This window comes from Lentinus tigrinus (genome assembly GCF_003813185.1).
Source record: "Lentinus tigrinus ALCF2SS1-7 unplaced genomic scaffold L226scaffold_3, whole genome shotgun sequence".
In the NCBI taxonomy this organism is placed as follows: domain Eukaryota; kingdom Fungi; phylum Basidiomycota; class Agaricomycetes; order Polyporales; family Polyporaceae; genus Lentinus; species Lentinus tigrinus.
Window position 1 is genome coordinate 1,144,979 of NW_027137912.1, and position 21,831 is coordinate 1,166,809.

The 21,831-nt window shown below is 57.6% G+C and overlaps 5 protein-coding genes across 5 annotated transcripts; 1 reads left to right on the top strand and 4 right to left on the bottom strand.

Annotated features, from left to right (window-relative positions):
• Nucleotides 1–36: 36 nt before the first annotated feature.
• On the bottom strand, nucleotides 37–7,864 carry L226DRAFT_566680 (glycoside hydrolase family 13 and glycosyltransferase family 5 protein; the record flags this gene model as incomplete). Its single annotated transcript, XM_067683935.1, has 15 exons — nucleotides 37–47; nucleotides 103–685; nucleotides 740–855; nucleotides 905–1,829; nucleotides 1,881–2,630; nucleotides 2,687–2,972; nucleotides 3,028–4,660; nucleotides 4,716–4,983; nucleotides 5,038–6,004; nucleotides 6,060–6,124; nucleotides 6,177–6,573; nucleotides 6,623–7,041; nucleotides 7,100–7,202; nucleotides 7,256–7,406; nucleotides 7,462–7,864. The coding sequence occupies 15 exons, from the start codon at nucleotides 7,862–7,864 to the stop codon at nucleotides 37–39; spliced, it is 7,077 nt and encodes a 2,358-aa protein (XP_067540722.1).
• Nucleotides 7,865–9,358: 1,494 nt separating this feature from the next.
• L226DRAFT_478678 (Pkinase-domain-containing protein) lies at nucleotides 9,359–14,036 on the top strand. The gene is made up of 6 exons (XM_067676808.1): nucleotides 9,359–11,361; nucleotides 11,421–12,596; nucleotides 12,661–12,891; nucleotides 12,941–13,198; nucleotides 13,258–13,448; nucleotides 13,506–14,036. The coding sequence occupies exons 1-6, from the start codon at nucleotides 9,852–9,854 to the stop codon at nucleotides 13,668–13,670; spliced, it is 3,531 nt and encodes a 1,176-aa protein (XP_067540723.1). The 5' UTR covers nucleotides 9,359–9,851; the 3' UTR covers nucleotides 13,671–14,036.
• L226DRAFT_191960 (N2,N2-dimethylguanosine tRNA methyltransferase) lies at nucleotides 13,504–16,415 on the bottom strand. Its single transcript, XM_067672769.1, has 13 exons — nucleotides 16,034–16,415; nucleotides 15,857–15,969; nucleotides 15,707–15,795; nucleotides 15,495–15,653; nucleotides 15,326–15,441; nucleotides 15,210–15,273; nucleotides 15,098–15,149; nucleotides 14,900–15,048; nucleotides 14,666–14,843; nucleotides 14,480–14,614; nucleotides 14,336–14,418; nucleotides 14,089–14,274; nucleotides 13,504–14,037 (listed from the first exon to the last, which is right to left on the bottom strand). Exons 1-13 carry the CDS (start codon nucleotides 16,284–16,286, stop codon nucleotides 13,893–13,895), a joined length of 1,722 nt encoding a protein of 573 aa, XP_067540724.1. The 5' UTR covers nucleotides 16,287–16,415; the 3' UTR covers nucleotides 13,504–13,892.
• A 437-nt stretch (nucleotides 16,416–16,852) lies between these two features.
• Nucleotides 16,853–20,097, bottom strand: L226DRAFT_566683 (uncharacterized protein; the record flags this gene model as incomplete). The annotated part of the gene is made up of 4 exons (XM_067683936.1): nucleotides 16,853–16,980; nucleotides 17,076–18,185; nucleotides 18,239–19,232; nucleotides 19,288–20,097. The coding sequence occupies 4 exons, from the start codon at nucleotides 20,095–20,097 to the stop codon at nucleotides 16,853–16,855; spliced, it is 3,042 nt and encodes a 1,013-aa protein (XP_067540725.1).
• A 685-nt stretch (nucleotides 20,098–20,782) lies between these two features.
• Nucleotides 20,783–21,092, bottom strand: L226DRAFT_566684 (copper chaperone taha; the record flags this gene model as incomplete). Its single annotated transcript, XM_067683937.1, has 3 exons — nucleotides 20,783–20,809; nucleotides 20,862–20,965; nucleotides 21,038–21,092. The coding sequence occupies 3 exons, from the start codon at nucleotides 21,090–21,092 to the stop codon at nucleotides 20,783–20,785; spliced, it is 186 nt and encodes a 61-aa protein (XP_067540726.1).
• Nucleotides 21,093–21,831: the final 739 nt, after the last annotated feature.

Consider the following 21,831-nt stretch of genomic DNA (forward strand, 5'->3'; position numbering starts at 1 on the left):
CCGTATGCTGTGCGAATGCGAGTCTATAGGTCGTGATCATGGGCGTGCTGAGTAAGGCAACCATCAGTCTCTGTGAAGCGTAGTTGCGCGAGGGGTGCTTACCAAGCTGCTCCTTGCGGTAGAACCAGAAGTAACCGATGACGATTACGATCTGGCAAACGAGGGCGACCCAGAACGGCGCGGATGCCAGTGGGCTACCCTTGAGGCCGTCCTCGAAGTCCCACTGCGCTGCGTCTGGGAAGACGCTCTCTGGACCTATCCGGTTTGGTGCCGTTGCGCGCGCGACCATGACACAGATAGAACCAATGACCTGCGCGAACGCGAGGGTCGCGCAGACGTGTAGACGTGAAAGCGTCTGCAGGAGGATGAGACCCAGACCAACACCCTGGATGGCATCGAGAACGCCGAGCCAAAGCCAGAGGCAGACACCAAGGTATGGTCCTGCGTGGCCTGCCCAAGGGATGTATAGCGCGAGCGATGACGTGCCCCAGAGCATCTGGCACCATCTTGGCGCGCCGAGACCGACGGCGAAGACGGGAAGAAGCCAGGTGTGCGTCTTGCTCAGCCAGGTCAAGATGCCCATCATCACGGCCCAAACGACTATGAAGAACGCGATGACAAGGAGTGCGATCTGCCACTTCGTGATGGGGACGTTCCAGAGGAAGCTCCAATTACGGCCGTAAGGCTGGATAGCAGGTTAGCGCAATAATTCAAGGTAGACATAGGCAGTAGCACTCACTCCACTCAACCAGTAGTCGCGCAGGATCTCAGAACCAAGGAACCAGAGCACGATCTTCCGGCGGAAAAGGGTCCTCAGGAAGTTAGGGACTTTGGGCGGTGTCTGACGATAGTAATCTGTAGGAGCGTTAGTAAACGCCCCAATATGCGCATCATTAAAACTTACCTGGCAAGCCGAAGAGCATCAGGTAGGCGAACAGGAAGCTCATGACCGCCAAAGGCCAAACGATGAGCACAATCCACCACGGTGCCATGTTGTCCGTTCCGACACCATCGAGCATGTATCCCCAGTACCACAGCGCCGCGACCCACACTTGCTGCGAGCCTTGGACGATGCACGCACGCAACATCCAGACTTCCGTGGCTGCACCAGCTTCCTCTCCGAAGTTGAGACCGAAGAAGCAGAACGCGGCCGCGGAGGCGATGGCGTATGCCCAGGTGGCAGCGCTGGAGAGCGCGACATGTGCGACCTTGAGGGAGCTGGCCACAGAAGGAAGGCCGATCAAGAAGAACGCGATACCGAAGAATACCCATGGTGCCGAAAGTACATAAACGGAAGGCTTCATGCGGAAGAGGGTGTACCAAACGATCGAGGATGCGAGGAAGACACCACCGAGGACGTACAGCTGGAGGTTGGTCTCCGAGTTCTGGCCGGAGAGCAGCGTGATCTGGAAGCTCGTGGCAGCCAACATCTGTCCGAGGGCGATGATGATGGTGTACAAGGGCCAACCGAAGAGTTCACGTGAAAGGGCAATCTGGAGCCCGGTCATGATAACCACGTCCTGGCCGTTGGGGAGCGGTCCGCTGTAATCGCCATTGATGCCGCTTGGGGCGAACGAATGCCCGCTGGGCGACGAAGGACGGGAATGGTCGAAGCTGGACGGTGCTGGCGTGCCCCACACGGAATCGCGCTGTGACGAACGGATACTGGCAGCGCTATCAAGCTTGTCCTTCTTCACCTTGTCGAAGAAGGCCTCCTCGCTCTTCATCAAGTACTTCTCAATGGACAGCTCGTGCTTCGAGTTGTGGGCGTTGAGCAGCTGCAACTTTTGCACGAACTCCGAAGCCACTCCTCCATCGGAATCAGTGAACTACAGACGATGAGTCAAATTTCTTCGGGAGAGAGTGATAACATGACGTACCGAAGCGATGGCCTTGTTGAGCGGCGAATTCTGCTTCTCGTCAACGATTGAGGCGATGGACTCGACGGAGGATGCACGGGAGTGAGCACCGAAAGGTCGTGTGGGAGCGGCATTGGCGTCCAAGAACGGATCGGGGACAGCTTTCTGGTCGCGGGCGATGGTGCGGTTGGCACGCTCCAAGAAGTTACCGAAGTCTTGGCGCACCTCTCCCGGACTGTGCTGGTTCGAAAAGTAGTCGCCCTCGTTGTCCGACACATCTGTGCTGACGGATCCTCTACGACCATTCGGGAGCAAGCGCGGAGGAGCCACCAAGTGCGGTTCACCACCACTGGGAGTCAACGTTTCTTGGCTCCACTGTCCTGGGGATCCTGGCGTGCCTGGGCTAAAGACTTGCGGACTGTGGATCTGGCTATCGGCGATACTACGACTGTCCCAGTCGGGCTGCGAGGGGTAAGCTTGGTACTCGGGTTCCCAGCTCGACGGCTCCTGTTGACTGCGATAGGCATCCGGATTGAAGGCTGCATCCGATGGCCGCCACGCGTTCGCACCCGCAATGTTGCGGCTGGTCCCGATACTACGCTTGTGGAAGTCCTCCATACGCTGACGCCACTCGACGACGGGGAAACGCTGGACGGCTGAGCGAGCACGGAGCATCGCACGTTCCTCTTCAGTCGACTTGAGAGCCATCTTGATCGTCTTCGTGAGCTGAGACATCATGTGTTCCGTCGACGTGGATTCGACAGGGAACCACTGCAATACGGATGGTCAACTCCACAACCCTGAGAATAAATAAGATTAAAACGTACCCAACCAGGCATGAGACCGAGACCACCGAGACGCGAACCAACACCGAGGGCACCCTTACGACCGAACTCGACAGCGACCAAACCGAAGGGCTCGTCACGCGAAGGGATCAGAGCGAAATCGGCACCGCTAAACAGGTACGGCGGGAGCGCAGTGAACTCGGGTTTCGAGTATACCCGGTCCGGGTACATCTCCATCAAGCGAGCAAGCTTCTCCGCAGCGAACCGACCGTAGAGATCGATGACGGGACCGACGGTAATGAGCTGAATTGAGGGCCTCTTCTCGAGCCTAACAGAGCGATTGTGAGCGTCGATCCTCGCACACTATCGGACAGAGCACTTACAATGACGGCATGACATCTGCAATCAGGTCCACACCCTTCTGCTTGGACCAACGACCAACGAACACGAAGAGATCCGCATTAGGGTCCTGCTTGATACCAGCCCACTCTTGAGCCTGACGCTTATGTTCCGGACGCTCAGCCTCTGCCACTTGGTCAATCTGGATGTCGCGGACGGAAACTGGGTTCTCGTCGAGTGCGGCGATATCCGTGGGATCCGGGTTAGGCAGAGAGTCAACGTGCTTGAGGGTCCAGAGCGCGGGGTACCGGGCCCACGAACGTTTTCCGTATTTGTCGGACACACCAGCGACACCGATGGACTTCTGGTGCACGGAGATGAACGACGCCGCAGCGTGGAGCAAGTTGAACGTGTTTCCGAACTGGACGTATTTGGTGCAGTTTTCCTTGCTGATGTTGAACGCCGAGCAGACCTCCTTCATCTCCTCCTTTGTGCGCAGAGGCCAGAGACCCTGGAATTCGGCGTTATGGAGGGACAAGCAGACGGGAAGGACCTTCGGGAGGAGGTAGATCGGAGCCAGCGCGCCGTGATAATCGTTGATGTGGTAGATGTCGATGTGAGGGAAGCGGCGGACAGTGGCTGCGATGGCCTGGTTCCAAGTCGAGTAGAAGATGGCGGAGGAGAGATCGTCCATGCGCGCGGGGTACGGGTCGGACTTGGTCTGCGCACGGAAGACGGGACTGTCGAGGATAACGTAGGTGATGTTGTCCAGAACGTGGGTCTCAACCTCAATGAGGTACGGCTCGCCGAAGATGACGACCTCGATCGGGTCAGCAGGCTCGCCCGGCGGGTACTCGAGGTCCTTGACCTTCGGAATGACCCAGATGAGGTCGACATCCGTCATCGCCTTACCCATGAGACTGGACATGACACCGAGACCACCGATCTTGACCTTGAGCTTCCAGTCGATGATCTCGTACTCCAACGTGGCGATGAGAACGCAACGACGCTTGTCCTTGTCCTCCGGCCAGCCGATGATCTCCTGGTGCTTGTGATGCCCGAAGACCTTCTCCGAGATCGGAGTGTGGTCCTTGACATTCGTGCTGGACTTGTTTCCGAGTGAGCCGAGGATGGGAAAGTAGTTGCTGTGGTCCTTGTTCGGCTTGACACCCCACTTGTTGTACTTGATGCCGTAGAACGACCACATGAAGATGGCGACGGCAAGAGCACCGGTGATCAGGGGAATGGAGAGCAGGAGAGCGTAGGTGATAGCGCCGATGATGGACTCGCCGCGAGGCTCGAGCGTCCATGTCAAGGTCGCGTCGTCGACAACGAGAGCCCATGCCAGATGAGGCTTGGGAGGAGCGGAAATGTTCAAGTAGTTCGGAGCGGCGGTGTTGGGCGGGAGACGGTCAAGAACACCGTCATCGTCGATGTCACCGTAGTAGTAATTGTCGTATCCGAACACGTTGAGCTGCAAGTACGTTGGCCAGCTGGCCATGATCTCAAGCTCCCACTTGCCCTTGTCGTTCTGCGTCATCTGTGCCGTGATGCCCTTGTCGAAGCCCCACTGGTTGAATGGACCGCGAGCGAGGAGCTGGGGAACGCGACGAGGGGTACTGTACCCGCTGTCGGCGTGAACGACGACGGTCGCGGCCTTGGCCAAGTCGCTCCAATCTGCCACCGTTATATCAGCTCGAGGCTCCTGATGCACGTTACAAGTGCTACTCACACTGCACCATGACGTGATGACCATCCCAGAAGTTGTCAGAATCCTCGAAGAGCTTCGCGTCGAGCGTCGAGACCTGCTCGTACTTCTGCCAGTCCGTCCAGTTCTTGCCGAAGTTGGCAGAGTAGCGGAACATGTCCGCACCCCACGCATTGTGCGTGAACGTGTACGTGCTGCCCGAGACGCTGAACGCCGTACTGTTGTAGTCCGACTCAGGGAAGACCATAACATTGCTCGCCGAACCCTTGCGCAGCAGCAGATGATCGGTGACCTGTCAAGATACGTGAACGTCTGACGGCGCATCACAGAAACACGGAAGACCTACGTTGGTGGACACACCGGCCTGAGTGACCGCGTTCTTGATGATGATCTCGAGGATACCGTCAGGGAAGTTCTCAAGCGTGGCAGACCACGACCATTGCGAGACGGGAGTGCCTGGAATCTTCGGAGCCGGGACATCCGTGAGTGTGAGACACTTCACCGAATCCTGGTTGATGGTGGGTGCATTGCCGCTGCCAGACATGTTGAACGAGATAGCGCTGGTTACAGTGGGACAGTCCATAGGAGTGCTAAACTCGAGGGCGATGTCAACAGTGGTGGCATTAGCGTCTCCGGGCTCGGCTTGAATGCGCGCATCGTGACCCGGTGAGAACTTGGTGAGCATCGGTGGCGGCGGGATCCACTCGTCGGAGGGAACGAGCGCCTTGAAGCTGTACGGGTCCATCGTGACGGTGGGCAAACAACCGTACCACGGGGCCTTGCTGTTGTTGTAGTATGATGAGCCCGAGTCCTCGAGGGTGTAGTTCTCGTAAGGGTAGAACAGGTTGCGGACGATGGTCCCGCTCTGATACGGTGAAGAGATCCACAAGTCGCTCTTGCAGTCGTACGACCACGTGTTAGTCTGGTTCTCGTTTGAGTAGATCATCCAGACTTGATTGAGGTTCGGCCCCTTGAGATTCGTCTGCACGCTGGCGATGGGCGCGCGGGATACAGACCAAAGGCCCATTTCGGTGAGTGTGCCGTTGGAACCCGGCCGAGCGATGAAGTGCGTCCAATTACCACGTTGCACCAGGTTGAAACCATCCTGCAGCGAGATGAAGTGCGTGCGGAGGGCGAGGAAGTGCGTGAAGATCCGGCGGCTGTCTGTGGTAGGGTCGAAATGATCCAGTGAGTTCCAGTCATCTTGGCAGCCGAGGATGGCTTTCCCCAGCGGCATGTTGAAGTACTGATCAGACCCAAGGGAATAGCATCCATGCCGTTGCCAGGCCTTGTTACCCATCATCGCCTGACGTCTGCAGGTATGCGGTCAGTAACGGATGCACTCCGCTCACATCAACCGCCACCTACCCGTAGAGATAGTTGGACGCCGAGGTGTCGTAGAGATAGAAGTTCTGCTCCTCTCCGTAGTAATACTAGAATTGACATGAGCATGATGCCAGTCATGCAAGGCCCAGAAGCACTAACCAATGGTACACCAGGCATGACCAAGTTCGTGATGAAAGAGCCTAAAGCGCTCCGTTGCGTGCCGTTCTCCAAACTCGGCCACCGGAAGACATCGAAGTTACTCGTGCCGAACATGTGCCTCGGGTCAACGTCACCGCTGTGAGGGTTAAGGAAATCGTTGTTAACGAACATCTCGTTCCAAGAAGTGACGAAGTTGGAGTCGATGTCGAATGCGACCTGGAGGTTACCATCCATACCCAAGAAACGCGAAAGAGAGCGATACGTGGAGTAATGGAAGGCCGCGCCGTCGAGCGCGTTGAGAGGCTTGTCCCGGAGAAAGTACTGATCCATGTCGGCCGTCGTATTGGCTGCCTGTAGGAAGCCGGGAGGGCGCTGAGTAGGAGTACGGCCGCGACCGCTAAGATGAACGTCAGCGCTAGTCCGGATATCCTATCACCTGCACTTACAAGTAAATCGACCCAAACGTGTCACCACCAGTAACCTCACCAGGAATGTAGAAGTTCGTCTTGTTCAGGTTGGCAGCACAGGCACGGGTACTTGAGGCCCAAGAAGCGAGGGCGTCAACGGTAACCTGAGTGGACTTGTCGATACGGATAGCATCAATGTCCAGGGCAGTGATGGCCAAGCAGGAGAACGTTTGGAGCTTCGCCTGGACTTCAGGCTTCCACTCGCGAAGACGATCCTGGACGGAGGCGAACTTCGACAATTGACGCTGCCAATCAGGGTGGACACCGAAGGCCTCCATGTCACCATACTGATCGAAGTCCGACAGCTTACAACCTGATGTCCAGTCGACGCTCTGGATGGTGCCATCGTCCGACCAGAAGGTAGGGAGCTGACAGGAGTCATTGTACCCATTGTTTATCTGAAGGGCAGCGCTTCGTCAAAAGCCAAACTAACGTGCGGATATGAAGGCGACGTACCGTGAAGTCCTTGTACTCCTCGAAGCCCCACGGAATGTACATCGGATCCTTCCATTCGGCATCGTACTCACCGAGATCGAATGGCGTTGACGTGTTCAAGAAACTGCGCCCACATGAGAACCAAGACCGAAGGCGTGATGGAGCATGTACACGTACCCTTTGAAACCGACGAGGTCCGCCATGGTACCGACAGTGAAATCCGCCATTATGAACATTCCGCGGGCGTGAATCTCGTCAATGGTGGCTTGCCAATCAGAGAGTGTACCCCAATGAGGGTCGAGAACCGTGAAATCAAGGGGCGAATAACCTTGACGACAAAGCTGTGAGCCAGGACGCGTCGATGTGGCGAGTGAATAACTCACTGTCTGCCTGCCAGAGCATGTTGAGGAAAGGCGTTCCGGAGATGAAGATGCCCTTGATGCCCATTCCCTGGAGATAGTCCAACTTGGACACCAAACCCTTGAGGTCACCACCGAAGCGGAGCTGGGTCTCCCGCCAATCCCACTCGTACATCGTTTTGAAGTAGTCGTTGTTGGACGGGTCTCCATCGGCGAACTTGTCCAAGAGGATGGTGTAGAAGGGGATGGAACGCCAGTTGTCGGGAGACGCAGTGTAGCTGGAGCGTTTGGTGGTGGAGTAATCGGTGGGGGACTGGGCATTTTGGTTCGTGTTGAGGTTGTAGTCGACGAGATCCTCCCTGTATGGCGAGGCGGCGCCCCACTGGGCGAGCGCGAGGAGGGACAGCAGTGCTGTTTTCACCCACATGACGGGCGGAAACAGAGGGAGCTATGATTAGAGGTGCGTCGTGTTGGTCGGCAAGCGGGCGACGGGGATGAGGGTGTGGAGGAGGGGAAGATGAGAGAAAGCAGACCGCGTAGGGTAAGGAAAGGAAAGGACGAATGACCTGCCGGGAGGACCGGGAACACGATGGACGAAGAGGGGAGGGAGAGAAGTCGGCGACCTATAGGTCGGAGGAGAGCTGGAAACAGGCCAGGGTCTCCGGCAAAAGCCTCATTTTATTTGGCAGGCGACCGTCCCCAGTCCAGACTCCAGACGCGGCACTCAGACGCCCTTACCTCCGTCCCATTTCTCCTCATTTCCTTTCCCAGACACTTATCAGCCGCTTGTGGGTCCCAAATATGGCCTTTCGTCCATGCCGGCCACCGATGCCGACAACGACAGCTAACCAACCGCCCACCGTCACGGCCTCACAGGCCATGTCCTCGCCCGTCCAGCGTCGCCTGGCAGTTCGACGGCCTCCCCCCAGCGTACGTGCAGCAACGCCCCCGCTCATGTCTGCCAAGTGCACCAGGAAATGCTGTAGGATCGCCCGCCGAGTGTCGTCAACTTGCACTCCAATACTTACGGCAGAACATTTGTACTCGTGGAAATGCTTCTTCAGGAACGGCCTCCGTGCCACGCTACGCGGTGCCACACTGCCCACAGGCCGACAAGCTCCCAGCATGCCGAACAGGAGCTCATTGCAGGAAAAGAAACACTGATCCGCCACAACCGTCCGCCGCAGCCCCCGCATCAATAGCTCGACGAGGAGCGTTCAGAGCAAACTGAGCAGCGTCTTCAGAGCTTCAGCGGTTGGAGGCAATGCTTGGCGCGATGATAACGCATAACTCGACTTTTGGCCACGCCGGTGTCAACGGCTGATCCAGAGTCTGATACACTGCGATAGCCAGCGCTCACGCAGACGTCCGTCAGATCTGACATGGGGGTTAAATACGTCGACGTCCACATCACGGATGTACATGTGCATGGTGATTTGATCCACCTCAGACAGTTGTGGCCAGCCCTGCAGTACAGATGCCTCTAGAGAGACGCGCGCTCACTGGAAAGCCTGGAAGTCATGGCTGCGTGGGCGCGAAAGGGATGACGAAGTGAATTCACAGCACGGATGTGGATGACCGACGGCGGTCGCGTCGGTTACCTCAAGCCACTAATAGGGTGTCTGACATTGCAATACCCGAAGGAAGAAAGAAAGCTTCTCGATACATATCGCGCACGCGCGGGCAATCAGAACATACTCCCAAGCCCTTTGTGGGATCGTGGTTGCTCGTCACGGCAGGGATTCGTTGAGCTAGCTGACCGGACCTGTCTCAAGCCGGCATATCGAGTCTCGTCCACACGTAGACGGGATTATCAGAGTATGATAAGACGGTGCTACGAGCCGGACCCCAGTGCGACAGATCTAGCGGGCGGTTGCGATAGAGTTACTGAAGACCCGGGGCTTGTTTCCAAGGCACCCGGCGGCGGCGGAGCAGAAGGGCGCAGAAAGTGGGAGTGTCATGTACGGCAGCTGCAGGGTTCCATGCATGCACAGAGACGTCGAACAGCGTGCAGCAGAGGTATATACATACTACGCGTCGTGCGCGGGGAGGACGTCGTACATGGTCGAGAGGAGGAGCGAGTAAGAAAGAGATCGCCAATCCCACTGGGCGTTCTCGGGATGGCGCCTATTGAGGAAACTTACCGGGTTGTTGTTGCGGGCACGGTCGTCGACGTTGTTCTCTTTCTGTCTGTCTCCCCGCCCTCTTCGTTCTCCGACTCCTCTGCTGTCTTGTTCCCTCGTCTCTGTCTTCTTCTCTGTATATCCTCAGGGTCTCAGCCCATACGGGTCTATGAGACACTAAAGCGCTGGCCGACGAGCTTGGACCGTCCACTCGCATCCATCGCCACTGGCTTCCCCGCACGCTATCCGTAACGACCACCGACGCACGCAAGAGCACTCAATTCACCATAGATGTCCGTGGCAGTGGCAAGCTCGAGCACGCTCCAGGCGCTCGAAGACGCGTCCCAGCCCACCACCCGAGCTTCCTCTCCGACCTCTCCGACTTCTGTGCACTTCCAGACTCCGTCCGCACCACGCTCAATCAACCTCAATGGGTCTCTTACGAACACGCCCACGAGTGCCCACCCAAATCACGCTCTCGACCCTCCCCCAGGTCTATCGTACCCCGACTTCCTCCGATCCTGGACAGATGCACACATTGCGCTCTGGCTTACCGACATCAAGTGCGGCCACCAGTCCGGAACATTCAAAGCCAACGACATTCGAGGTGATGTCTTGCTCGACCTTGACCAGGCGACCCTGAAAGAGATGGGAATCACCAGTGTAGGAGATAGGGTGCGGATCCTGAACGCGGTCAAGCAGCTGAGGCACAAATGCTCCTCGAGTAACGCGCTCTCCTCCATCCTGAACCGCCCTCGGGGTGCCGATCACAATCGCACGTCCAGCTTATCGAGCGACCATGGCGGCATGCGTACAGGTGCGCGCCGGCTCGAGTCAGGTCGTCCTGCCCCGCTGCACCTCCCTCCAAACGGCGGTTCGCCCGACCTGCCCCGCCTTGTACGAGATGGCCAAGACTCTGCACGGCACAACGCCACCATGCGCCCTCTACCTGCGCAACCAAACAGCGCGACTCCTCAGCACGGTACGCCCACCACTGCGCATAGCCGTGCAAACCTTCCTCCTCTTCCTCCTCCACCGCGCGGGCAGCCACCACTTCCTCCTATTGCGCGCACCCCTCGAAACGTCTATAACGTCCCGGGCACGCCGGGAACTTCGGGACGGCGCACACCCACCCTCCCCGATGCACCACCGTCACTGCCACAGGCTGGCCTGCTTACTCCCTCCACACAGACACAGGGGAACTGGTCCGGAGGGTACGGTTTGCCTTCTGACCCAAGGCAAGGGAGCAATCTCAGGACTCCCAGCCGATCTACTTCCCCACTTCCTTTCCCTCCTAGCCAACCGCCAGTGCGCGGTGCTAGTCGCGCAGCCTCTGAACTTTCTAGCCATACAAGGACCAATTCCAATTCAGTGGTCACTCCTACTACCGATAAGCCGCTACCTCGGCCAGGTGGGCGTGGAAATGCGCATCCTTACGCCAGCTCGCTACAGCATGGCTTGTCGCCCATTGCGGAGTCCTTCATATCTCAGAGGTCGATGAATCCGTCACCTCCGACATATCGCAGCTTGGGCGTGCCGTTCCGGCCTGGCACTCCACAGAACAATCCGTCTTTGGATGACCTTAAGCGGAAGTTGATGAAATTCACACTGCCTGACGACGACAAGACCACGACCCTGAACGTTGCCGATTGCAATAATGGTGTTGACGTGCTAACGAAGGCCCTGAAGAAGTTCGGGAAGCTCGGAGCGGACGGCTCGAAGAACATTGAGTCAGACGACACTGGTTTGAGCGTCGACGGATGGGGTGCCCTCATCGATTGGGGACAGGGGGATGCCACCAGTGCGTATCGCGAACTCACTCAACGCAGAACCTAATACTTTATCTGACATCTGATACAGGGGGTCCTCTGAGCGAAGTGGAACTCATGGCAATTATCCATGCGCCTCCGGACGACCCCGCTCGCGAGCATGGTTTAACTCTTCACAGAGTGGGTCGTTTACGACGTGGAGTCACGCCGCCCACACCAACGCAGAATGTGTCCGACGATGGCGAGGACGCGCTCGACAATGCTCTTGCTGCCGAGCCGCCACTGGTGTACACCAAGGCCATGAAGCGTGCGAGCTCGGTGAGCATCCTAAGTGGACTTGGTGTAAAGATTCCGGACAAAATTCCGGACAAGAGCGCGGACGACCCACCGTCCCCATCGTCTCAGACCTCCTCAACGAGCCCGACGAAGAGCGCGAAGAAAACACCATCCAAGCTGCGGAACTTCTTCGGGCAGCGACCCCCAAGCGAGCTCATCACGACGCACTTGGCGGAGTACTTCCCGTTCACGGAGAAGAAAGTGCTGGAGCGGACGAGACGGCAGAGCATGATGCGCCAGAGCGGCGTCCCGAACCGACGCGACAGCATCATCTCGTTCACTATGCCGCAGAGCCGCTTCAGCGTGAGCACCATCGGTTCGGGAAGGACGCCATCCCCAAGAGCCTCCATGGTTTCTGCTACCTCTGTTACCGCGGTCGACAGGGCGTCGCCGGAGCCCGCCCTTCTGACGGACGGCTCCACTCTCAACGAGCCGCCGCGGTTATCCCTGTCCACGGACGACGGGCACTCGGTCGACCTCACCACAGATGATCTCACCCCCTCGAAGAGCGCGACGAACCCCCATCTCCTTCCTCCTGTCGTCTTCCCGTCCGATTCGTTGTCCGAGTCTCTCAACCTCTCGGAGAGCCAAAGCTCGATTCGTGCTTCGCGGCGCATGTCCACAGCATCGAAGCGTATGAGCTACATCACCGAACTCCGCAGTAAGCGCGACCGCTCGGACACTGCGAGTCTCATGACGGTCGACGAGATCACCGCCGAAGTCGAAAGCCGGCAGGAAAACGCGGCACAGTCTGGCGACTCAGACGAGTGGACAAAGGTGGACATGGATGATAGGCAGAGCATTCAGGACGTCCCCGTTGAGGATGAGATGGATGAGGAAGAAGAGGAAGAAGAGGAGGAGGAGGAAGAGGAAGAGGGTGACGAGACGCCAACAGATGACGACGAGCCTGGCAAGGCGATCATGTCTCAAGGTAATTTGTGCTCTCGCTGGCGTGAAATCCTCGACTGTATGCTTATCGTCGCGTTTCTCCCCAGGCGAGAAGACCATCAAGTGGATCAAGGGTGCGCTCATTGGTGCGGGCTCGTTCGGAAAGGTGTACCTTGGCATGGACGCTGCCACCGGTCTGCTCATGGCCGTGAAGCAAGTCGAGCTGCCCACGGGCTCTGCGCCGAACGAAGAGCGCAAGAAGTCCATGCTCAGCGCGCTCGAGCGCGAGATCGAGCTTCTACGCGATCTGCAACACGAGAACATTGTCCAGTACCACTGTGAGTGCTTTCGTTCCTTTACTACGGCCCTCGCTCACAGGCCACAAAGCATCGTGCATCGACGACGATCACCTGAACATCTTCTTGGAGTACGTTCCTGGCGGATCCGTTACCTCTTTGCTCAGGAATTACGGGGCGTTCGAGGAGACCCTGGTGCGCAATTGGGTCAGGCAGATCCTGCTTGGGCTCAACTACCTCCACGAGCGTGATATCATCCACCGTGATATCAAGGGCGCGAACATGCTCGTCGACAACAAGGGCGGCATCAAGATCTCTGACTTCGGTATCTCGAAGAAGGTCGAGGACAGTGAGTGCTTTCTTGTGCAGCGCCTCTGTGTTGCGTCCGTGCTCATCTCGACGTATCAGACTTGATGCCCGGCACCCGCGCACACCGGCCGTCTCTGCAAGGGTCCGTGTTCTGGATGGCCCCGGAAGTCGTGCAGCAGAAGGCGTACACCTTCAAAGCCGACATTTGGAGTGTTGGTTGCTTGGTCGTGGAGATGCTTACGGGAGAGCACCCTTGGCCTCATCTGTCTCAGATGCAAGCTATTTTCAAGGTTCGTCAACCTCACGTCCAATGTTACCCTGCTTCTTACTGACTAATGGCGCCACAGGTCGGATCAGCCAAGGCAAAGCCCGCCATCCCGCCAGATATCTCACCCGAGGCCGTCAACTTCTTAGAACTCACATTCGAGCTCGACCACGAACTCCGGCCCTCAGCAGCGGATCTGCTCAAGCACCCCTGGGTGGCGAACACGCCGTCGGCCTTCGGTCAGTAGACCTACCCACTGTCATTACTCGGTCTCTCCGTCCTTCTCGCGCTTTCAGACCTCAGCATTACTGTCAATACTCTCCCATGGGCTATTTTATATCTACCAGCAGCATATCTAGTCACGTCACGGATCCGATGTGTGTACTTCTCTGTTTCCACAACTTTCCACGAGGAACCCTGCTTTGTGTAACACGGTCGATGCATGGAATGTCATCCTCATGTTGTTTTTTCACTCGTCCTCGTCCCGTTTTCGCTTGCCGCTCGGTTTCGCGCCTGGTCCCCAGTTTGGCGTGGGGTTTTGCTGGTACCGTACGAGCTTCACCTTTGACGAAGGCGTGATTGACTCTGGATGACGCTTGAAGTTCGCTTCGATTCTGGGACGGTATGAGCTTGGTTCAAGGGATGGATCATATGAATGAACACACTTAGCCTCCTTGCTCAGTAGGACTCGCGTTGGCGAGTTCTCCGGGACCTTGTCCATCCTGACTGGGTGTGTCTTGACCCAAGAGCGGAAGATGTCATGGATGTCAGCGTAGGAAGCGGTCGTCTTGAGTGACCCTGCGCATGCGTGCGAGCGCGAGATCTTGTGGCCAGCGTGGAGGATAGCCGAGCTGCCCAGAGGTGGGCGTGTCAGTCGCATGCTCAGCTCGTATCATGCGCATGTCAGCTTACGCAGTCTCATCCAGACTCGGGCATACGCAATGGAAGTGGCTGGAAACCTTGGATGGCGTGAAATAGAAGGGCGTATCCAGTTCCTGGATTGGCGACGACGTCAGCTAGGCGTCCTATCCTGTGTCTCAGGAACGACGTACTGACCTCCTTCGCAACCGTAAGCATGCCTTTCATCCTGGCTGCAGTGCCATACTTGTCCTCGTTCGACTCTACATGGCTGAGGACACCGGATACGAAGTCCTTGTCATGCAGCGCTCCAGACCACATGGGACCTGCGACCTATAATCACGCGTTCAGCAAGCACGACCGCAAATGATGTGACCGACGTACATGCATGGCCGAGTTGCACTCCGGACACCGCTCGGAGACTCCGGGCCCCGTCTGCACCTTGAAATGCACATTGACATTGACCTTGCCATTCTTCTCCGTGGTATTTTCAACCACACGCCCGAGCGGCTGCTCGTAGTAGAACTGGCATCCGCTGCACACGTAGTACACAGCGGTCTTGCTGCGAAGTCAGCTTTGGCGAGAGCCTTCAAGGAAGGAAGCGGAAAGCACGCATACCTGAAGACTCTTTTGACGTCGATGGGAGACGTATGGACCCGAACGAACAGCCGGACGTAGAAATCGATGGACAGGGAGAGCAGAGGGTAGATGTAGCGGCCGTATCTTGCTGCAGATGTTGCCAAGGTGTGGAGGACAAGTCGAAGGGCCTGCAGATCGATTCAGAGTATTATCCATGCACCTCCCGGACATACATACCGCTTCATGGCAGTACTCTGCTTTTACAGGCGCACCACCATAATTTGAGAAGCTAACGATAGATCGCATTCAGCGCAGTCCGTTCGACTAGTCGAAAGTGTCAAAGCATTACCATTTTTCAGGGTAGTTCGTGGTAGCAAGCACCGACATGTCTGTGCATGTCACACACAGGAGACCTGGGACGTGTCAGTCAAACAACGCATCGCACCTCAACACAATGCAGCGTACCTCCGTCGTTGACGCACTGTACCGCCGCGTCAATGAATGGTGCGGCAGTCCCATAGGGATCGAGGTCGACGACATCAACGCGATTGCGTTCCATGCGGTGATTGTACATCAACGCGCTATGTGCTTTCAGCATCTCATATAAGCCCCCAACAAGCGACCGAGCACCCACCATGCGTCACCCTCGTTAACCCTGACTTTGGCTGGCCGGATGCTTGGCTTCTCGGACCCCTCGGCGGATGCCTCCGTCTTTTCGTGCAGATCGTTCAGCTCGATGTTCCGGCGCATGGCCTCCACCGCGGCGGGTGAAAGGTCATTTGCGATGACGTGCCTGCACGATGAGTCTTATTACGCGGTCGCGCAGGCAGGATGAGGGGAGCGGACTTCACAAGAGGGATCTCGTTTGCATAACGAATGGAGCGCAGACCTGTCGCCGACAATGCCTCGAGGATCACAAAAGGCTGAGGGCGGAACTGCAATGGATGAAATCAACATAATATTTCTGTGTATCCTTCAGTAGGTCGCGCGACGTACCTCAGGCTGAGTCTGAGACGGCGCCGCGGCATGCTCTGACGGGCCTTCCGCCGGGGCAGCGCTCTCTGCGGGCTGCTCAGTCACAGACGAAGACGCATCTGCAACGTCTGCGGCTGTACAACAAGCCTATACGCGTCCATAACCTCGATAACGTCGCAGCACGCACGCGAGACTCACTTTTCGCCTTCTTGGCCTTGTGCTGCCCCTCCGCCTTCTTCGCGCGCCGCTCCAGGCTCTGCCTCCACTTCCTCTCCTTCTCCGCGTTCATCGTCTCGCCCCACGTGCGGATGCACGCCACGCTCAGGTCGCGATTGAACTCCTGCACCGGGTTCAGGAACGCATCGTTCGAGGCGGGGAGGAGGATCGCGGAGGTGTTTTCCTTGTGCAGGGTGTAGCCCTCGGGCACGACGAACGAGGCTGGTGCGGTCATTTGGCGTATATACAGGTGGACGACGCGCTGTCCTGGTGTGCGCCACGAGGGCCTGAGGAGACGTAGCCTAGCAAGAGGGAGCAACTTGGCAAGCCTGAGTCGGTCAGGTGAAGGTCACCTCAAAAGGGTGTCCTAGACTAGGCGCCTATCCGGACCGCATCTCCCAGCGTTGAACTTAGCATTTCCCGAGAGCTGCTTCAAAGCTGGAATCCATACTTAACGGAGCAACACCAACAAGTCAAGTGAGACAAACAAGTTCTTCTTGTCCAGTACGTACGTGCGTAAAGATACAGTGTATTGTGATGTAAGATACGAGCAACTATGTGAGCGGGAGTAAAGTCCGTCAAATGCTGGTGTAATGGTACTCGAAAAGTGTCCAACTGCATGTTAGTCCTAGATACAACGACGACCCGGAAGCGCAAAACAATCGCTCCAGGCTGGACAGCCGCATAAAGAGCAGCTCTAGAGCCTGGTGCGGGGGTGTAGGGTGGTGCGAGAAGCGACAAGGGGGCGAGCGGAAGACTCACGAACCGGGACGGAGGCACCCCTCTATCTCTACCTCGCTCTCAATACGAGAACTCTTCGGAGAAGAGCGCAATCGAGCCGCGCATGTCGCCCCTCTTTATCCGCTGGGGATCGATCTGCGCCGCCACGACCTTCCGAATCATCGCATCGAGCGACGTCGGGCCACAACCTAACATCCACATTCCAGCGTCAGTCCAACAGAACATACCCAAGAAACCCCTCACAGAGAGGAGTGCTCGAAAGGAGCGGAAAGAGAAGACTCACAAGCAACAGCGAGCGCGCCCTTGGCCCTCTCGACCTCATCCGCCAGGATCCGCTCGAGCTTCGGCTTCCCCGGCCGCGCGTGCTCCGCCATAATGCCCACATCCTCCACCTCCTTCTCGCACAGGACCAGCCGCAGCTGCTCCCGCACGGTCTCGACGTCGCCCCGCGGTACCAGCGCCGCGAAGCTGTCCGTGTCCGTCCACTGACTCAGCCGCGACATCGACCGCTGCGACGCCGGCGTGATCGGCGTCTGCATGAGCGACCGCTCCGAAAGCGCCGAGAACCGCTTTGGGGTCAGGTTGGCCGGCGCGTTGGAGATGTTGCGCGTGTGCAGTGCGGGGAGCTCCCGCCTGAGGTCGCTCGAGGAGGAGTCGGGGGAGATGAGCGGGGCGGCGCTGTTAGGCGTCAGTGGTGACGGCGTCCATGGTGTCTGTGGGCCCTGGACGCTGCCGCGACGCGAGTCGCCTGGGCGGACGGACGCGATGTCCACACTCGGGCGTTGTGAGCTTGGCCCGTCCACGCTTGGCGGACGTATTGACGGTGGCGCGTTGGTTTCGATGGGTGGGAGCGACGCGCGCTTGTTCACGAGCTGGACTGTCGAGTTGGTCCCGTCAAAGTCCAGCTGCGACGCGCGGTGGAGGAGCTCCTGCTTCGCGAACAAGGCCGTAGACATCCTGCGCGAGATCGCACGCCGTGACCGGCCCTCCTGCTTGACAGAGAGATTGAACTGCGCCTCGCCGGGCATGGTGCTGTCGTCATCGCCCTCGAAGTTCGTCAGATCAAGGATGTCCTCCTCGTGCCCAAGCCCGCCGTCTTCCTGCACGTATCCCGTGTAGTAACTCAGATCGACGTCGCTGTCATCACCGCTGTCCTCCGAGTCCAATGAAGCACGCGACACAGGTCGAGAGTTGACGGCAAAACCAGGCCGAGGCGGCTCCAAGCCGTCCTTGTCCTTGAACGGTGGTGGGGCAAATGATATTCGCGACGGCTGCGGCGGCTTAACTCCTGCCACGGGCTTGACGTTCGTCACGAATATGTCAATCTGCAACTCGGGGCCCGGTAGGAGGTCCATGCATCTCCGAAGAACGGACGCGCACCACTGAATGTGACCTATAAATGAATGAGCCGAGAGCAATGCATTTGCGGCAACGGTAACAACATACCGAACTCACGCACGAGCCATACAAACCGCACGCGCGCGGTCTTGAAGTTAGGGTGACCGTATCCACCTGACTGCCCACCCAGGAACCTCCCGTTGCGTCCCGCTAGGCAGAGACAGATATACTGCAGAACGGACAGCGCGTAGCTGACGCCGGAACCTCCCGCGACGATAAGCACGGTAGAATACGATCCCCATGATGCCCGGATGGACGAGCCATACGGCCCATCAACGCAGGCACGGAGGAGGACGCCGCGACTTGGCATCTCACACCTGGGCAGGAACTCTGACCGCACGTACTGCTGACCGCGACTGAGCATCAAGGCAACGTTATCCCAAAGGTCCTTGGTCCAACCGTTCTTTGCGCGAATGAGAAACACGAGCACACGACCGTCGTCGTATGGGTTCTGCTCATCACAGATAGATGCGGTGGTGAATGGATGGGTCGTGAAGCGAGTGATGGATGGGACAGAGATGAGAAAGTGTTGCCCGGGAGCCCATGTCAGGTATCCAGGAGTTACGATGCGCAAACGGATAGTCCGACCAGGGAGCAGTTCTGCATGGGCGAAACCGGGAGGTGGGACGTAATCGGTCGGGACGGACAGTCCGACGCCGGGGAGCTGGTTCGGGGGAGGATACTGGGCGATGCCAGCGGTGGGGAGCGCGTTAGGGTATGGGAAAGCGTTCTCCATCTTCCCGGACGATGCAACGGGAGGCTTGTTACGATACTGGACTTTCCGCAGCTTATTTGAGGGCGCGGTCGACTTCATACCGAAGTAGCCATTGGTATACAACCACCAGGTGAAACGCCACGTCCGCTCCCCGAGCCAGAGGCCGAGGGCAGCCCAACACCACCACCATACCGGGGGGTGATGCAGAGCAGACATGATGATGGTAAGCGGCACGAAGAGAACATGGAGGAACCAGAAGGCCTCGTAGTGCTTTCGCCTGAATGGACCGATGGAGAGCAGGAAGAGCATGACCATACATCCGAAAGCCTGGAAGGAAGGCTCGATCAGAACGCACTCGTAGGATGGTTGTATTGCGACTTACTGTCCAGGCGAAGATAAACTTCTGGTAGGACCAGGCATAAAAGTATGCTACCTTGCCATTACGGCTTTCTATCAACAGCTGGACACTCCAGAAGGCTACATGGAGGACAGTGAGGAAGAAGATGAGACGGGCGGACCATTTGTGGAGCCATAGGAGCTTGTCACAGTAGAACTGGACGAGGCAAGATATGGAGAAGATGGCGAAGGGGGGCGACTTGAGGGCAAAGAGGATGCAAAGAGGGAAGAGGGCGAAGGCAATTAAGCCTGTGCGGTTACCGGAGGTCCACCAAGCCTTGGGAATGGTGTACTGCGGCATGTACTGGTAGTAATCGGCCAGTTCGTAGCGTTTGGAGAGGGAGGGGGAGGTAGTGGCCCATGGGTAATCGTTGAGGGTCCAGAGTGAAGCCTTAGGTGCGAAGTAGTCGGGGCCAAGGAAGGAGCAGAGTAGGGAGGCAATGACGATGATAGAGAGAGTGAATATCTGTGCATTGGCGGGAAGGGAATAGGGTTGTCTGTGGGGTTCACCCCTTGCTTTTGCGACAGCAAGACTGTGTTTCTTCCTCCAAGTTCGTCGTCGTAGGGCCCACTTGTTCCAGAGGGCGCCTAGGTAACCCCCGCTGATGTGGAGATGGTGGAGAAGAGAGAGGAAGAGGAGGACGGCGCCAATGGCGATCCAGAGGATGTAGGAGTAGACGCGGCTTGGGTCGCTGAGGACATGGACAGCGAGGTAGGCATAGAGGAACTCGAGGTCGTTCTGAAAGGAAGGAGCGGCGGGGTAGGCAGGGCGGGAGGTGGAGTTGGTTGAGGCCATCCCGGGCCCTGGGATGGGGACCAAAGGCCAAAATGAGCGACAGGAGGTCTGTGGGAGACGGTAGGGGAAACTTACCGGAAGACTTGCTGCGTAGTACTATAAGTGCGGGGCGCGGCCGCAGGGGGTGAATCTAGAAGCGGGCTGGAAACCAGGTACGGAGTTCTTGGCCAGAGAGAGGAATGGTGCGACGGGGAACGTTGCGAAGGGGCCTTGCGGAGGGCTCGAGTGGGCTATGGTACGTGTGCGGGGTGGGGAGGGCGGGCGAGAGACATGGTGGGCAGGCGAGGAGGTTAAGGCGAGCTGGCCTGCTCTCGAGTGACCTCAGCCCCCGCTCAGTGCTCTTCGTTGCCCGGCTGCGGAGGCGCTCCCCGGACGAGCATTCCGTCATTCCCTCCCAGCTCGGCGCTCCGGCTCACGTCCCTTCTTCGATCGCCGAGCCACAGGGCCGCCGTGCCGGCCCCCGCCGGACGCCCGCATCAAAATCGCCTGCAGATATCGCCTGCTCGTCCCCGGCCGCCTCGCGACAGAGTCCAGGTCCCAGGGACTCCGAATTCACGCATCGCTCGTGCTATTCCCCAAGTGTACAATTCCATCCAATATGCACGCACATACAATCAGAATCCCGCTATATCAACACACAATATCTCCGTCTTCTTCAGACACACCCTCTGTCCGAGCTGCAACTTCATGCAACCGTCTCCCCAGAGATGATCTAGACGGCCCGATGAGTCCCCCACCCTTAGCGACACCACCCGGCTACGCACCTCCTTCCCCGTCTTCGCGATCTTCGCCTTCAGGTCGTCGTACGGGATCGTGCCCTTCACCAGCACCTCCTGCTTCTCCAGGCTGATGTCGTACGAAGACACGCCTAGGGTTCCCAGTCCATCTCAGCTCAGCATCCGCACCCGCTGTGGTCTGACGCCAAGCTCGGCCTGCGCACCTTCCGTCTTCTTCAGCACACGGTCCACCGCGCCAGAGCACCCAGAACAGGTCATCTGTGGGAGTCCGCCGCCGCGTCGTCGCCCGCTCAGTCAGCTCCCCGATAGCCGCACCATGTCCATCACCAATGCATCATCACCTTCACGTTGAACTTGTACGTGTGCTCAGACTGCCCCAATCGTTCTCTGTAAGCCTCCTTCTCTCCTTACACGAGGATGCCACTGCGTACCATGTTGATTCAGTAGTACCGATTCTATTCGAGTGATCGCTAATTCGGCAAGCGTGGCAGTGAGGAGTACGTTCCAAGCCAAGCAGGCGACCGAGCACAGGCGTCGAGCTTACCAGATGGAAAGTCAAAGTTAGGTGAACTAGCAGTGATCGAAGAGGAGATGAGTAGTGGAATCCGGAAAGCTGCACGTCGTATTTATCCCGCTGGCCCCATCGTGATTATGGCGCGAACGCGACATACACAGGCTTGCGCGGCAAGTGCCGACGGTAGCTACAGCTGTTTGCGAAATCAATGTCATTCGGACTCCGACTACGCGAGCGCGCAAACGACGCGATTAATTCAAAAAATTCGAGAAATTCGAGAGGTCCCAAAGAACGCACTGTTTCTCCTACCTGAATGACACAGAACCCACCCTATATGCTTACGAGTTGCCTGCGAGCTTGAATGGGGTGAATAGCATAGCTGGATGACGAGATATGGGGCCAGTGTCACCAGCAGGTCACCAGCTCATGGCCAGAGTTTGACTTCCCTTCTTCGTGAGCTGGTCACTGTAATTGTATCTATAT

Bases quoted from the DNA above. Each gene is read 5' to 3' on its own strand.
- L226DRAFT_478678 (XM_067676808.1), top strand. From the start codon at position 9,852: ATGTCCGTGGCAGTGGCAAGCTCGAGCACGCTCCAGGCGCTCGAAGAC. The intron at 11,362-11,420 runs GTGCGTATCGCG...CATCTGATACAG, and splicing joins GGGACAGGGGGATGCCACCA to GGGGTCCTCTGAGCGAAGTG. The intron at 13,449-13,505 runs GTTCGTCAACCT...ATGGCGCCACAG, and splicing joins AGATGCAAGCTATTTTCAAG to GTCGGATCAGCCAAGGCAAA.
- L226DRAFT_191960 (XM_067672769.1), bottom strand. From the start codon at position 16,286: ATGACCGCACCAGCCTCGTTCGTCGTGCCCGAGGGCTACACCCTGCAC. The intron at 15,049-15,097 runs GTATGTATGTCC...ATCGATCTGCAG, and splicing joins CAGAGTACTGCCATGAAGCG to GCCCTTCGACTTGTCCTCCA. The intron at 14,419-14,479 runs GTCAGTACGTCG...TCGCCAATCCAG, and splicing joins TGCTTACGGTTGCGAAGGAG to GAACTGGATACGCCCTTCTA.